This window comes from Amblyomma mixtum, chromosome 3 (genome assembly GCF_055824585.1).
Source record: "Amblyomma mixtum isolate Tamu chromosome 3, ASM5582458v1, whole genome shotgun sequence".
NCBI lineage: Eukaryota > Metazoa > Arthropoda > Arachnida > Ixodida > Ixodidae > Amblyomma > Amblyomma mixtum.
Genome location: NC_143014.1, coordinates 125,910,997 through 125,925,580, shown reverse-complemented (window position 1 = coordinate 125,925,580; position 14,584 = coordinate 125,910,997). Strand labels below are relative to the sequence as shown.

The following is a 14,584-nucleotide window of genomic DNA, read 5'->3' as shown; positions in this document are numbered from 1 at the left end:
AGAAACAGGGTCGCCTGTACTACGAGTGCAGAGCAGGCCGCCGGCGAGCAGCGGAGGCTATAGCAACGAGCCCGGGTGTGCGCAGCTGCGCATGAAGCGCAGTCCTTGGACGCGCGCCGCACATGAGGCCTTCCCGTGGCTGAATTGCAGCTGCAGCGCGTCTGGGCGCGCGTTCACTGGGCTGCTTCCGGCCGGCACTCGCTGGAAGGGCACTCATGCCGACGGGAGTCTGTAAGCCTGCGGGCTAACGCACTGTCCTATGGCAGAGCGACTCTCTCTGCTGGAACTCAAGGGAAGCGCAGAGAAAACGTTGCGTGAGCGGTCGAGCAGTCGTCCGGGAATGCTGGGCGCAAACAAGCTGCGCGCTGGAATTTTCAGCGCAAGAAATCATCCGCTCTCTCGTGTTGTCTCTGCTGCATGGAGAAAAACAAAACAAAACGAAAAAAAAAATGCCCCGTGGGGGTTCTTACTGAAGTATTTTGTATGGCGATGCCTGTGCAAAGTGCTGAACGTATACGAGCTGCGTGGCATCCCGGACTGCGTGGTATAACATGACGGGTTCGTGGTGGAAGCAGACAGGTATTACGAAGAAAACAGAAAATGCCCTGATGTGGTTTCATAGCGTAATGCGAAGCGACTTAACCGGGAACGACCCTGCCGCGGTGGCTCAGTGGTTACGGCGCTCGGCTGCCGGTCCGAAAGACGCGGGTTCGATACCGGCCGCGGCGGCTGAGTTTCGATGGAGGTGAAATTCTAGAGGCCCATGTACTGTGCGATGTCAGTGCACGTTAAAGAACCCCAGGCGGTCTAAATTTCCGGACCCCTTCACTACGGCGTCCCTCACAGCCTGAGTCGCTTTGGGACGTTAAACCCCAATAAACCAATAAACCATTAACCGGGAACGATAACGCTCCTTTTTTTTTTTTTAAGCGACAGCTGTGCAGAGTTTTTTTCTCGGTAAATGATACCAGCGCGCGCGCGCGCGTGTGTGTGTTGTAACCTGAAGCCTCCGCGTTAACCTGCCGGCCGACGAAATTGTTATGCGGTGGAGGGGGACCGGTGCGTAGGACATGGTAGACTGCGCCGATCGCCTTCTCTCCCTTTGTGACAAAGCACAAGGCGCTTGCAGCAGCAATCTCATTGGAACAAATCGCCGTCACAACTTTCAGGCCTCGCCTCGCCGTACGAGCTTGCTCAGAACTGATGCAGGGGGAGCTCTGCAAGGAATTCTTCAGGCCCAGAGGCGAGAGCGAAGCCTCGGCAGTTGTACAAGCTACGCCGGTGAGACCCACGCTGGCGCCGGAGCGGAAGAAAGGCGATGCCTCGGACGGCATATCGTGGGAACGATGGGCCACGGCAGCCGGCTCCCGGACTACACGGCTCTACACGGCTCCCGCACTTTTCGGAGTAGAATCGACACTACCGCCACTGAGCCTGAAAGCACTCGCGCAGCACAGATGGCAGTACCTGCGAGCAGAGTAGAAAACTCTGTGTCTGTCTGAAAAACTTTATCATTGTTGCATAGGGCAAGTTTGACAGGTGCCGAATGGCTGCATAGCAAAAATAAGAGGGAACGACAAAAGCAACGAGAAGACAGGCGCTTGCCTTCTCCGTCCTGTAATCTTTACTTGTATTAGGCTGCTCCTCAACATTGACTGAATACAATACAATACAATACAATACAATACAATACAATACAATACAATACAATACGATACGATACAATGCAATACAATACAATACAATACAATACAATACAATACAATGCAATACCAGCGCAGTACACTGTTATTCACCAATCGGAAGATTAATGTAGCCCGCACACAAAGTTGAGCACTTGTGGACGGGACACGCCAGTAACCCGGTGCGAATGTTAGCACCGTATGTGAGGGGGGAGAACTGCACACTGCCAATGTCAGGATTTCCACAGGTGTGATTGAGGGTCGAAAGTCGAAATTAAGCAGACAGTCAAAAATACTGCATTACGAAAAGAAGCAAATACGAGGAGAACAGTGCCAATAAAAAAAAAAAGGAGTGGGGCAAGCGCAATCGGAAATGCGACTGAGCACAAAGAGCGCGAGAAAAAAACACTAAAGATTAGAAAGAAGGCGCAACAAATGCGAGATCGACGCACAACAGTACCAAAGGCTGGTAACAGCTGAGCTGAATGGGAGTATATAAGAGGATTCAAGTAACAGGCAGTGACAAGGGCATATAATTGTACATGCACTAGGGTGAACATATAGTAGATGGCAACTTACTTCGTGACTTAATGCTGAGTGAATGACATATACGAGGGGGTACCCAAAAGAAACCGGACTTATTTTTGTTTGAACTTATTTGTTCACATTTTAAGCACAGACCTTCAATCTCCTTCAAAGTATTCCCCACTTGCAATGATACGCTTGTCGAATCTTTCATTCCATTTTTCAAAACATTGTTTAAATTCATCTTTTGTGATGCTTGACAGTGCCTCCGTCGTTTTTTTCTTCACCTCAGTAACATCAACGAAACGCTTTCCTTTCACCTATTTTTTCATTCTAGGAAACAAAGAATGCAGCACGGAGCAAGGTCGGGAGAGTATGAGGGTTGAGGAATAGGGGTCATGCCATTTTGGTCCAAAATTGTCGTAGAGACAGCAAGTGTGAGCAGGGGCATTGCCATGATGGAAAAACCAGTCACCCGACCGCCACAAATCTGGCCGCTTCCACCGCACACTGTTGCCCAATCTTTTCAAAACATCCAAGTAGAAAGCCTGGCTAACTGTCTGACCCTGCGGAACAGATTCTCAATGGACGACTCCTCTCACGTCGTCGAAAAAACAAATCAGCATTGTTTTGAGGTTTGGTTTCACCTGACGAGCTTTCTTGAGGCGAGGTGAATTTGAAGTTTTCCATTGGCATGATTGTTGCTTTGATTCAGGATTCGATTCAGGAACACTTGAGTTTTCCCCATAGCATCGTCCTTGTACGTCTTTCTTAATATTTCAAGAGTTTCCAGTCAACTTTTTCCGGGCAAAAATCAAAATTTCACCGGCGCACGCTGTTCACGAAAATCAGCCATTGCAAAAACGACATTCACACAAAACAGTCGTCACTCTAAAACTCTGCCTAAACTAGTCTGACCTCCTTCAACGATGGCACTCGGCTTACTGACTCTGGAATGTTCGTTCTATGCGCTGCTAGTGGCAAAACGCGGTACCACAGAAGCTTTGCCGACCAAAAATTTAGTCCGGTTTCTTTTGGGTACCTCCTCGTATCGCGAGTGGAAAACAATACAGGGGTATTAAGGGGAGAGCGAGGCGTATCACAGAAGACAGAAAGGGCACGAGCAAGTATGGCAAACCCGTCAAAGTAATACAAAAAAAAATTCCGCATGAGCAATAACGACAGAGGTCTATTGCGCAGGTGACGGAAAGCATCCTTGATGGCACTCCACTCTGGTCCTGGGCCTCTGTGCACAAAGCCTCAGTACAAAAAGAAGCGCTTCACACAAAACAGGAGGAACTGAATATGTAGCAATGCCGCGGATAAGACCAGCAATATTTCACACTCATAATGCGCGTAAACATGGTCATATCGCATCCCACAGCTCGGAAAAGCTTCGCGCAAAAATAACGTGAACCGGACCGCGTAGTACAATGGCCACGGAACAAACGCGCGCAATTACATCCGCTTATTGCCCACGAACAAAGTCGCAATGCACACGGTCGGCACTATATGGCTCGAAAGGAACAGCTACAGAAAGGACTGCTTCCGCCCAAAAGATAAGTTATCTTGGACACTGCCATTGTACGAGCAACTTGTTGGTTTTGAGTCTATGAGGCGCGAGCACGGAGAACACAGGGTGCGCTCTTGTTTAATCCGCGTTCGCTTTTTTTTGCGTTCGAAAGTGATAGCTAGTTGAGGGACTTTATTCGGGGTAGGCGGTGTTCCTGTTGAGGTTGTAATATGTCGTAACCAGAAACTAGCAGCTCTGTCTGTGGTTATGGGGTCTGGGTCGGCCTAGCCACCCGCTACCTGCGCTTGGGCGTCTCTTTTCTTCCCACCCATACCCAACAGTTTTGAGTAATAGTATTTTTGAGCGGGAAACCGTTCATGAACGCGATTTTTTCACATAACGGAAGATTTCACTATAACAATCAATATATCCGCAGATCACCCGACGGCAATCTTGGCATTTTTTTTTCTATTAACGTTTTCGCTATCGTCAAAAGCGTTCCACTTTGGTTTTCTATGGCAGTCTTAGCTGATCGATGCGATTGATGGGAACACTTTAAAAGAAAGATTTTCCTGCATATCAGAAGAATGAACCATTACCTTCAATATTTCTATAAGAGTGTCATACAATTTTCCAATTTCCAATATTTTTATCCGAGGACGTTGGACAAGCAACGCCTGCTGTTGCACCTAGCCGTATACATCGGCAGCAAATGAAGGTGGGGCCCGTCCTGAAAACGCACTGTTGTGCTAGTGCCTGCCATTTCTTCAGCGCTGTGCTTAATGTCTCGGCTGCATTCTGTTTGCCTCTTTCCGATTTTGAGCACAGCGCGTTGAATACTACAGTGAAGGGAACTTATGCGTTGTAACTTTTGTATGCCCGTGCTCCCGCGGGAAGAATACGGCATACAAGACGCATTTTTCAATTTCCCAAAGACAAATAGTTAAGAAAGCGCCGTTCGCCTACACAACTTCGCCATTTCGTAGAATGCCCAGGTAAGGCGTTGCGCCTATTTTCCTGCTACAGGTGTACAGAGGACTTCATAACCATTTCGGCATTTATTCATTGCCTAAGGTCCCCAAGTCGGGAATCACATTAGAGGGAAGGGGTCAATGAAGCAGAGCAACAAGCGTCATGGCAGGCAAATTACAGGCATAAGCAGGCTATAATTAGCATCGGCATTAGCAATAGCATTCCAGACACCATGATTTATATTTTGCATTTGCATTTGCTCTGTTTTAAACGGCGTCGCATTGTTGTCATAAGTGGAAACCGCGACGACCACACGCTGGCCATGAAGAAGGTTGCCCAGGTGAGCTCAAGCCACAGGGGCCATGTGGGTTGAGACGTGGGCACTCTGGAGAATGTGCCATCAATGGGGAAGTGCAACTGGGAGAAGCCGGACACCTGGCGGGGAGGGGGGTGTGGCACAGCTGCCTGGAGCCTTTTTCCTGCGTGTTCGCCAGCACTGCATTGCTGTATTTTACTCAACTGTTTTTTTTTCGTTTGGCTGAAGCTAAGAGAGATTCCAGGCAAGAGACAATTTCAGCAATGCAGGATAAGTCTGCTGGGGCACCTCTGCAATCGGCCAAGAGTAGCGTCCATCTCAGGGAAAAATTTTCAAAATTGGAAAATTGTAATGTACTGCTATGGAAATACTGAAGGTAATGGTCCATTTTTCTCATATGTAGCAAAATCTGTGTAGCAAGGCTGCCATATATAGAAAACCAATGGGGAACGCTTTTGACGATAGCAAAAACGTTAATGGAAAAAGATGCAAGACTGACATCGGGTGATATGCGTATATATTGGCTGTTTATTGAAATCTCCCATCATATGAAAAAATTGCGTTCATGAACGGTTTCCCGCTCAAAAATAGTTTTGTTCGTAATTGCTGGGTATGTGCGTCTGGCGTGCATGTTCACGTTGGTGTATCAGCCAGAAAATGTAAAAGGAAATGGAAAGCAATATCCGATGCCTTGCAAAAGAAAAAGAAAACAATGCGGAGATAACTGCAAGTTCCGTACGAACGCTAAACGCTCGTATTGCGCGAGAACACCGCCAGAATCGTCTTTCATCACTGCTTATGCAGCAACATTCGTGCTGTAAAGTCGCAACGAACTGCCGCCTTCATCGAGGAGTAGCAAGTGCTTCACGTAGAATAGTAAGCTGAACTGGGTGGAGAGGTGCAAGTGAAGGAATGAAGAAATGAGAGGGACATTTGATTATGGGAAACGGGTAGCACGGCTCTCGATGAAGCGAGTTGGGGGAGGCTTTGTGAGGCCAAGTGAAGCGAAGAGAAAAGCGAGCAGGAAGATTGCCACTCCGATTTTTGCTCTTCACTCCTCGTGTGCGTGAATTCTCATACGGCTCGGGCAGAGCACAGACTAGAAATGTCTGTTTTCAAACGGGACCGGCGCCTCCTTGGCCCGAATTACGTGCGGACTCTGATGTCCTTCACCTCCTACTACACAACTGAGGCCCTAATTACTACTCGTTTTGCTAATTCGGTCTAATTTTAAGTCAACATTGCAGCTCGTAGACTTCTGACATGTTCGAGACAGCTTCCTTTTTTTCTCTAGTCCGTGGGAGGAAATGCCGGAGCTTGAGGCTGGCGTCGGCTGCTTTTGCACATAGACGGCTGCAGGGCATTCAAAGAAGACGCAACACGCGACAGAAGCGGGAACGAAAGCAGAAAAAAGTAGAGCTACGCAGTTCACGAGAGTCCGCTGATAATGTGACGGCTAAATCAGATCCCGGTGCAATTATATAGAATAACCGCTGCAGTGGATCCGTGGCTTTGGAGTTCGGTTGTTGATACCAAGGTGAAGGGATCGAATCCCAGCTGCAGCGCTCGCATTTCGATGGGGGCGAAATGCAAAAACACCCGTGGGCTGTGCGATGCACACTGTGGAAACCTAGGTGGTCTGATGTAGTTCGGAGGCCTCCACAAGAGCGCCTCTCAAAGCCGAATATCAGCTTCGAGCATATATATGTAATAAATATCACATTTCTTGGAGTGAAAGACGCAATAGTGGAAAGTATTTGACATAGAAAATAAGAAAAGGAGCGCTTAGGTAATGCTCCCAATCTAAATTACTAAGCTTACGATGCATTGGAAGTGATCCGATTGCAGGGTCGCGGATTTTTCCCTGAGTTCATTAATGTTTGTGCGACACATAGACCAGGTGTCCCAGCTAATTGGGAGCAAGCTATTAAAAAAGACGAAGTGTCCCAGCCCCGTGAAACCAAATGAGGGTTGTTCAGGATCACGTGGCTTAGTCTGCGGTGTTTTGTTCGTTCTTCAACGTTAATTATTTAGGCCTAATTAGCTAACTTATAAATTGTTGGCTTGAGGAACGAAGTTGCAATGAAGAAGGTGTAGATTGCCTCGAAAAACAGCTAGCAGCTCTGCTTCCATCAAGGTAGGATTTACGTAGCTTTATTTATTGCCTTTCAAAGAAAGCTATCACGTGAACAGCTACTGGCTCACATTTCTGCCCCGGTGTGCACGAAAAGGCTCAGCGGTGAGAACACTCCAGAAGAAAGTGAATTTTGTTCTCTGCGGCGCGTGTAAGGTCGTTGAAGTAGCACCGTTGTCATGTGGAAGCTTTTTTTTTTTATTGTGCGAGTTACGGTTTAGGGCCGGTAAAATGCATCTTTCCGCAAACGGTACCTTGGTGCTAACGTTTCAGTCAGCTGTTTTTCGAAGCGATTTATAACTTCTGTATTGAAACTTTGTTCCTCAAAGCAATAAATAAAAAGTTAGCTAATTAGGCTTAACAAATTGGCTTCGAGGAACGAAATAATACTGCACACTAGACCATGTGACTCTGAACAACCCTCAGTTCGTTTCAGTTGGGCTAGGACACTTCGTCTTTCTTAAAAGCTCGGTCACATTTAGCTGGGATATCTGAATATGTCTCCCACGGGTTCACCACGAGTACAAGACTTTACCCCGAAGACAAGCAGCCCTGTATTGTGAGCGTGCTGCGTGTTTTGGAATGTGTGGTGATGGAGCCACATTTCCGCATTTTTTTCCCCTGTAATCAATACAATATGTGCTATGTCTTCTGGCCTCTCCCTGAGTGGAGCATTTTCTCGTCGCAATGAATTCCAACTTCTCGCAGGCTATGCTCTCGACTCTTACGATTCAGCATGAGAGAAACCTTGTGTGTAGGTCGTACCAAGATGAAGATTAGGGATTGTCTTTTCAACAGATCAGGAAGTAACCTTGATTGAAAAAAAAGCTGTATTTCTGGATTAATCCTAATCTCTCTAGAATGAAAGCATCTTTGTCAAACCAGATGTCTTTAGAGGGATGTGTACCCATTATAGATGAACTCACCATCACTTAGTCCCGCTTCAGCTGCTCATTTTTCCCTCGCACGAAAATACATTGTACTTGTTTCCCTCTCCTTTTTTTTGTCTCCATCCTGCATTCTTTGTGATTTAGCTTTGCTCCACCGATACCTTACTTTTGTGTGCTATTGAAGTTCGTGTCTTGTCGATATAATATCGCTCATTGGTGATCTGCTATGCTTTCAATGCGTCTAGGTTGCTGCGCCTCTAATATACTGGCTAAATATTTTGCATTTCCACCTAATAATCTTACCAACCCTGTCTATTTCTTATTGGCTAGAAATCCGAAGAAATTATTTCCCTAAAACAGCCGGCCTCTGGCTTCAACGATAAAACATTCAATAACCGGCTCTCCTTACTCCGCGCATGGTGACGGCGTTTTCCTCGTCCACTAGCACAATAAAATTATTCCATGAGCTACAGGGCAGCTTTGAGCATGTATATTTGAAACATGAATGCACGCACACAAGACGGCGTAGCTTCGGTTCTCGACGCAACAGCCAGTAAAACAAAACCATTTTTCTTTTACCGGCGAATAAAGAACCTTTTGACACCGAGCAAAATGACACCAAAGTGGGAATGACTCAGAAGATTTAGCGGCGCAAACTGTTTATCTCAATATTTCCGTGTTACGTGCAGGGTTCGCCGCGCTCAGGCAACCAAGCAAGCAGGATTAGTTTCGTTGGGTTCGGGAATGCCAAAAACGAGTGTGATTTATTTCAGTGATGTTGCAGCATAAAACCTTTTGTCTTCATTTTTTTTTTCTGACGCTGCGACGATGCATAGTTACGGACAGCGTTTCATATTGGATATTGTGCGACTATCAGCTTCAATTCCGTGGGTCCTCTTGCCGCGCCTTTACCGCGGGCACGCCTTGTCCTCGCTGGAAGGCGGGCAGATGGCGCTGGCGTTCCGCACGTGACGCCACACGGATAATATGGCGGCGGCCTTCATTCGGTGGGCAGTGATCAGTGTTCGGAAGTGGCACGGATCCGTCACGTTCCAGCAGCAGACGAAGCACGGAGTGTCGACCTTCTCGACGCCGACCTTGGGAAAGAACGCGGAGGGAATCATACACTTTCTGCAAAGCTGCCACGCTTACAAAGGGGAAGAGTTTAGCGAAGACCCTATGAAGCGGTGCTACGGGCGCATTTTGTGCAGGCGCTCCAATGCGTACCTTATGAGCCACGACGCCAGTGACAAACAAGTCCTCCACGTAGAGAAATGGAGTCACCAAGGATTCTGTGAAGAGCGGGCGTACAGCGTCCCTGGACATGACGTACGCGGCGCCCGAAGCGTACGGCGGCAGCGTGTCGCTGGCGAACACCCAGCGCGGCAGGTAGTTCCTGTGCGTCAGTTCGCGGGCCGTAACTTGGCCTTTCAGTATGTTCCCAACCAGAAATGGCCTGCACCAGAACATTTGCGCGCTACTGTTAGTCGGGAACGCATTTCTGTGACACTACGGTGATTACAAACGCTGTTGTGGCTTACCAGTGTACCAGCTAGGGCTACCTTACAAGCTGCGATCTGGATGATGCAAGCCACCATCAGACTGGAGTCGGCCTCATACCAGCCGAAAAATTTCGCGTCTAATAATGTCAACGGCATTCTGGTGTTTCCCACAAGGCGTCATTACAAGGGACTACGGGAAATGTTTATGGCGGTAGACCGACTAGTTAAGACTTATTCTTTCCCTTTTATGGGATCCTTGCCTTATCGAGTGCACAGCATAAAGTGGTGAATTTTGGTGAAATATACGAGCAGCAGGCACCAGCCGTACTTAAAGGAAGAGTGGAAAGCATGCGCACACTGTTTTTGCGAGGATTCGCTTATCCAGCTGTGTACTCATCCCGGCCGAGCATGCTTGTGGTGTCAAGTGAAGAAGCGCAGTCCGCTACAACCCTCCACATACTTGTCTAGAGCGTTCGAAAGGAGCAATGGCTGGTGCGTTATGAGTGGCCTGGTACTCGAAGCCATACCCCAGCTTACGTGTGCTTCTCGTGAATTAATTCGCACGCTTGGAAAAGCTCAATCCAGTATACGAGGCGGCGGTATAGGTCAACACTCCTAGGGCGCACGGTTCGATCGCTCGTGACAAATTTGTGCAGACTGTGGCCTCTCGGTATATTTCCGGCGCAGGGGAACAAAAAAAGAAGGATAATCGAAGGAGTCTTTGGTGCGACCAGTGTTTTACCGTGCACGCCGTTCCGAGCTGATGTGCGCCCTCAAGAAACGCAGGAGGCTGTTCACATTGACGAATACGTCGTCGTCCGCCTTCATGACGAAATGGGTGGAAGAGCAGTGCATGTAGGCCCACTTGAGCAGAAACACAGTTTTGAGCGTCAGGTTTCGGTACGAGTCGCGGAAGGCTGCCTGGATGACGTCACCGTAGCGGGAGCTCTCGTTGGCCACTCTCTCTTGCAGAACTCTTCCACTGGGCTGCGCGACAGGCGAGAGGAGGCGGCATAGGATTTGCGGTCGGCGCTCTCACCGAGCAATCCATCGAGTCTGTGGACACGAACTTTACGCAGAATACCCGGAAGAGCCAGTTCGGCTGAAATGCTTCGCGACGAGCGCATTCGCTGCTACGAACTATCCGAGCATAACGGTTTCGTAGTCATGGACCGAAATGAATGCGCATCATCTGAAGGAGTTCAAAGAGAATCTTAAAGAGGCTGGCCTCTGGCTTCATCGATAAAACACTCAATAACCGACTCAAAAAGAGCTGGTGCATGTCAGTGTTAGTAAAGGGTTTTTGTACTTTCGATCGAACCATGTACAAAAACCTGCGCTGAAATGAAAAACCCAGCGGCTAGCAGTTTGATAAGCGGTATTTCAAGTTGTGCATTAAGAAAGTACACTCTCGTTCCCTCTCACTCACGTCTGTTAACTGATGTCCCTTTCGCTGTTTCTGTGTGCCTCGTGCATCATAAAGGGTGCGCACATGCGTACGAATCAACCACCATGACTCCATTTTTTGAGCAACTCAAGACTTTAATACTGCGTGGTGACTGCCAAGATTTATCGAGAAGAACATTTTTATGGATCCCGCTCTTCATGGAGGTCGTGAATTACAAATGAAATGGTTCCGTACCTATCCCATCCCTTCTGACACGAAAGGGAAAATAAAGACTTTTTCACTTTGGGTTCTGATTGTTATCCTCAACAGACAGACGTCTACATCTGTGCTAACGTTCTTGAACCTAATTTCCCAAGTGTTTGTTACTGTTTTTAGCTGCATTGTTGCTGGGTCTTTGGAATGAATTCACATCTGTTCCCAGCGCTTTTGCCTTTCACCTTGGGTATCCCCCGTACACTAATGCCCAGTGGGGCAATTCGTACGTACTCAAATAAATAAATAAATAAATAAATAAATAAATAAATAAATAAATAAATAAATAAATAAATAAACTCCTCATCTTGCTCACTCGCTAACTTTTTAGTGCATTAGCACCACTAGGCGCATTTACCGATTTCGGGCATACTACAGGGTCGTCCACTCTTAGCACGAACACGGCTCACCGTGGCCGCGCTCCGCGGAGCGCCAGCGCATCCGCCGTGCCCGCGCATCGAAGCGAAGCGACGCAGGCGCTCAGGAATTTGGAGGCGGTGCTTCGTGTCGTTTGGTACAGCGCTTTAGCCTCTTGCACCGTGCTCGCGCATTGCAGCAGGGGACACGAAGCACTCCAGCGCTGTAGCAGACTACATGAAGCACCGCCTCCACAGTCTTCTGCACCTACGTCGCTTCGCTTCGACGCGCGACCGCTCCGGACGCGCTTCGCGGAGCGCGGCCACGGTGAGCCGTGTTCGTACTAAGAATGGACGACCATGTACATATGTGTCTGAAGCTTGCTTTGAGACAGGTGGCCCACCTGCAAACAGGGTTGTGGGCAACCTGCCAGGGGCTTCACCTGCAAGGGCTGAGGGTGAAGGGTACACTTGGGTGCAGGCCTTCAGGGTAAAGGCCTTTAGTTCAAAGGTATTTAGGTCAAAGGGCTTTAGGGAAAGACCTTACTATAAAGGCCTCCATGGTAAATGCCTCCCGGGTAAAGGCCTTTATGCATTTATTTTTATTTATTTACATAACCTAAGGGCCCGGGGGGGGGGAGGGGCAGTACATAGGGGGGAGGCGGTGAGGTTTAATAAAAACGAACAGCACTGATCATAAAACAGGCAAAAATGTCGATTTGAACATAGAACACAAAAGCTTGTATTGAAAAGCATACGCAAGAGAAGAAGAAGAAAAAGTAGGCCTTTAGGTAAGAGACCTTTATGGTAAAGGCCTTTAGATCAAATGCCTTTAGCGCGTAAGGACCTTAAGTGTTCATCGCAACTAGTGCTACTGCGCGTTATTCCGCGCTTAGCCATGCTAAACCATCTGCGATTTTTTTTTACCTGCGTCCAGTGATCGCTGCATTGTTCATGCTCGTATTTCATTCAAATGTTCCACCAGTCCAAATCGCAGCTAAAATATATTAGGGATCATAGCGAGACAGACTTTTTCTCCAAAAAATAGAGAACTTAAGGCGCTTTTAGGCAGATATATGGCGCGGTTTTCAGATCGCAGTGCGCCGCGATCGCGCCGCTATCCACGTGACACTGACATCATAAAAGCCCGTGGCATTGCACGGTGCGAAACCCCCACTCGTCCAACTAACTGCCAGAGCCGTAAAAACCAACCGTGTCGTCGGGAAGACCAAGCAGAAAGAAGGTACGCGACTTCCTGGCGGCTGCGTCGCGGGCCCACGTGTCTCGCACGGCGGCGCGCTGCTCGAAGTTCCGCACGGCGCTGCAGACCACGATGAGCAGCAGGCGGGGGCAGGGGAAGCGCGGAAGCACGGGAAACCCGCCGGGCCCGACCACGAGGCGCGTCTGGTTGCGCTGGTGGGCGTGCCAGCGCATATCGCTCACGCACACGCGCACCAGCAGGTAGTTGAAGGCACACAAGGCCAGCAGAGTCCAGATGCCGGCCACGGCGTACCGGACTCCCAGACGTGCGTGTCGTCTCAAGAGTAAGGACATCTGCACCGACGCGCACGGCTGTTTTCGAGGTGTCTGTGGTGTTATCCTTCGAGCTGATCTGCACTGCCTGTGAGCTGGAAGTTCGTTTTGTCTGCACTGCACACTTTCATCAAGAGCGCAGGCTACAGGATGGCTCAGTGTAAAACTGCCTCCGCTTAGAAGGCAGAAGATGAAACCTGTAAGCTGAGGTTGAAGCAGCGACGCGCTGAATGACCTTCCAATGCTTTCAGGGCAAAGGTTAAAGGACGTGTTTCTCAAAAGACGTTCACAGAGCTTCTATATCATGGCTATAATATGAGCCGACAACAAAACGTGAAAAAAAATGAAGTAAAGATGCTTGACGGGCTGCCAGGAGGAATGAAATAGCCAGCGTGATGAATGCAAGGATAAGTAGACTGCTTTATAGCTGAAAATTGAGAGTGCCTGTGAGGGCAGTTGTCACAGTAGGTTCTCGCCGATCATTGCCAGGAATTCGGGACAAGCGCTTCTAGTTCTCTTGGCTGCCACTACGTGGCGGATGGCTTTGAATGTTTAGAAATAGCGCGTTGAAGTCATATATGACGTAAGAAAGTAAGGAGAATAACCGGGTGGCTGCAGAAGAGAGCGTAACAGGCCGCTATAGACCAGATTCTTTTACCCTCGCACGCAAGCTGCGGGCGCGCTCCTACTCGACACCAGTCGCCATCGGTCGGCGCGCGCGGCCCGAGGGACTGCGGGTCGCGCCGGCGCCGCGCGTAGAATGCATGTGTAACGTGTTCGCTTCTGCCGTTGTTGTGCTCCATCAGCTAACGTATGAGGGTGTGTGCTGTGCGTCACTACTCACATTTTCCCTCTTCCAGACAGTACTGCAGTTATCTTGCCCGCAGTTACTCGTTAACGTGACATCCGAGGGTAGTCGACCAAATAGGGTACGGACTAGCAGGGTAGCAGGTACTTCTAAGCAGATTTCTGCGCTGGCGTGTCGTTTGTTGTCGCCTTTTACGTGCGCTATCATCTGTGATAATTTTATGCATCAGAATGTAGATGTATTGATTTGACTCAGTGGAGTAGTAACTAGATAGGCGAGCTGCAGACTGAAGGTTGTCCCGACGAAGCGCGTGTTTTCGATCACCAGTACAGGCGCCCACAGACTTGACACGAATGACGGAACGCGTGGCCTGGACTGCTGTCAGCGCCATGAAGCGATAGTCATCGGGTGCGAGATAATGCTCTCGGTATGTTTACGGTAGCTGACAATAGCTGGTGCGAATCGCGGCAGCTTAGCGCGTAATTCCTGGTTCCCGCGATAAGAAAACTGCAAAGAGCATTGCCGGTGCCGTGGAGGCCTAATCGGCGAGCAAAAAGCGCAAAAACGCCCCCGCGACGACCGCGCTGTGCACGCTGCGATCAGGCACACAAGCGGAAAAGCAGTCAAAGCGAGCTGCGCACCAGCTACCGTCAGCCACCGCAAACATACCGAGAGCATTGTCTCGCACCAATG

General features: G+C 48.9%; 1 protein-coding gene across 1 annotated transcript; it reads right to left on the bottom strand.

Annotated features, from left to right (window-relative positions):
- Nucleotides 1–1,419: 1,419 nt before the first annotated feature.
- Nucleotides 1,420–12,999, bottom strand: LOC149351759 (lactosylceramide 1,3-N-acetyl-beta-D-glucosaminyltransferase A-like). Its single transcript, XM_089575642.1, has 5 exons — nucleotides 12,763–12,999; nucleotides 10,277–10,521; nucleotides 9,260–9,488; nucleotides 5,008–5,127; nucleotides 1,420–1,467 (listed from the first exon to the last, which is right to left on the bottom strand). The coding sequence occupies exons 1-5, from the start codon at nucleotides 12,982–12,984 to the stop codon at nucleotides 1,420–1,422; spliced, it is 864 nt and encodes a 287-aa protein (XP_089431768.1). The 5' UTR covers nucleotides 12,985–12,999.
- Nucleotides 13,000–14,584: the final 1,585 nt, after the last annotated feature.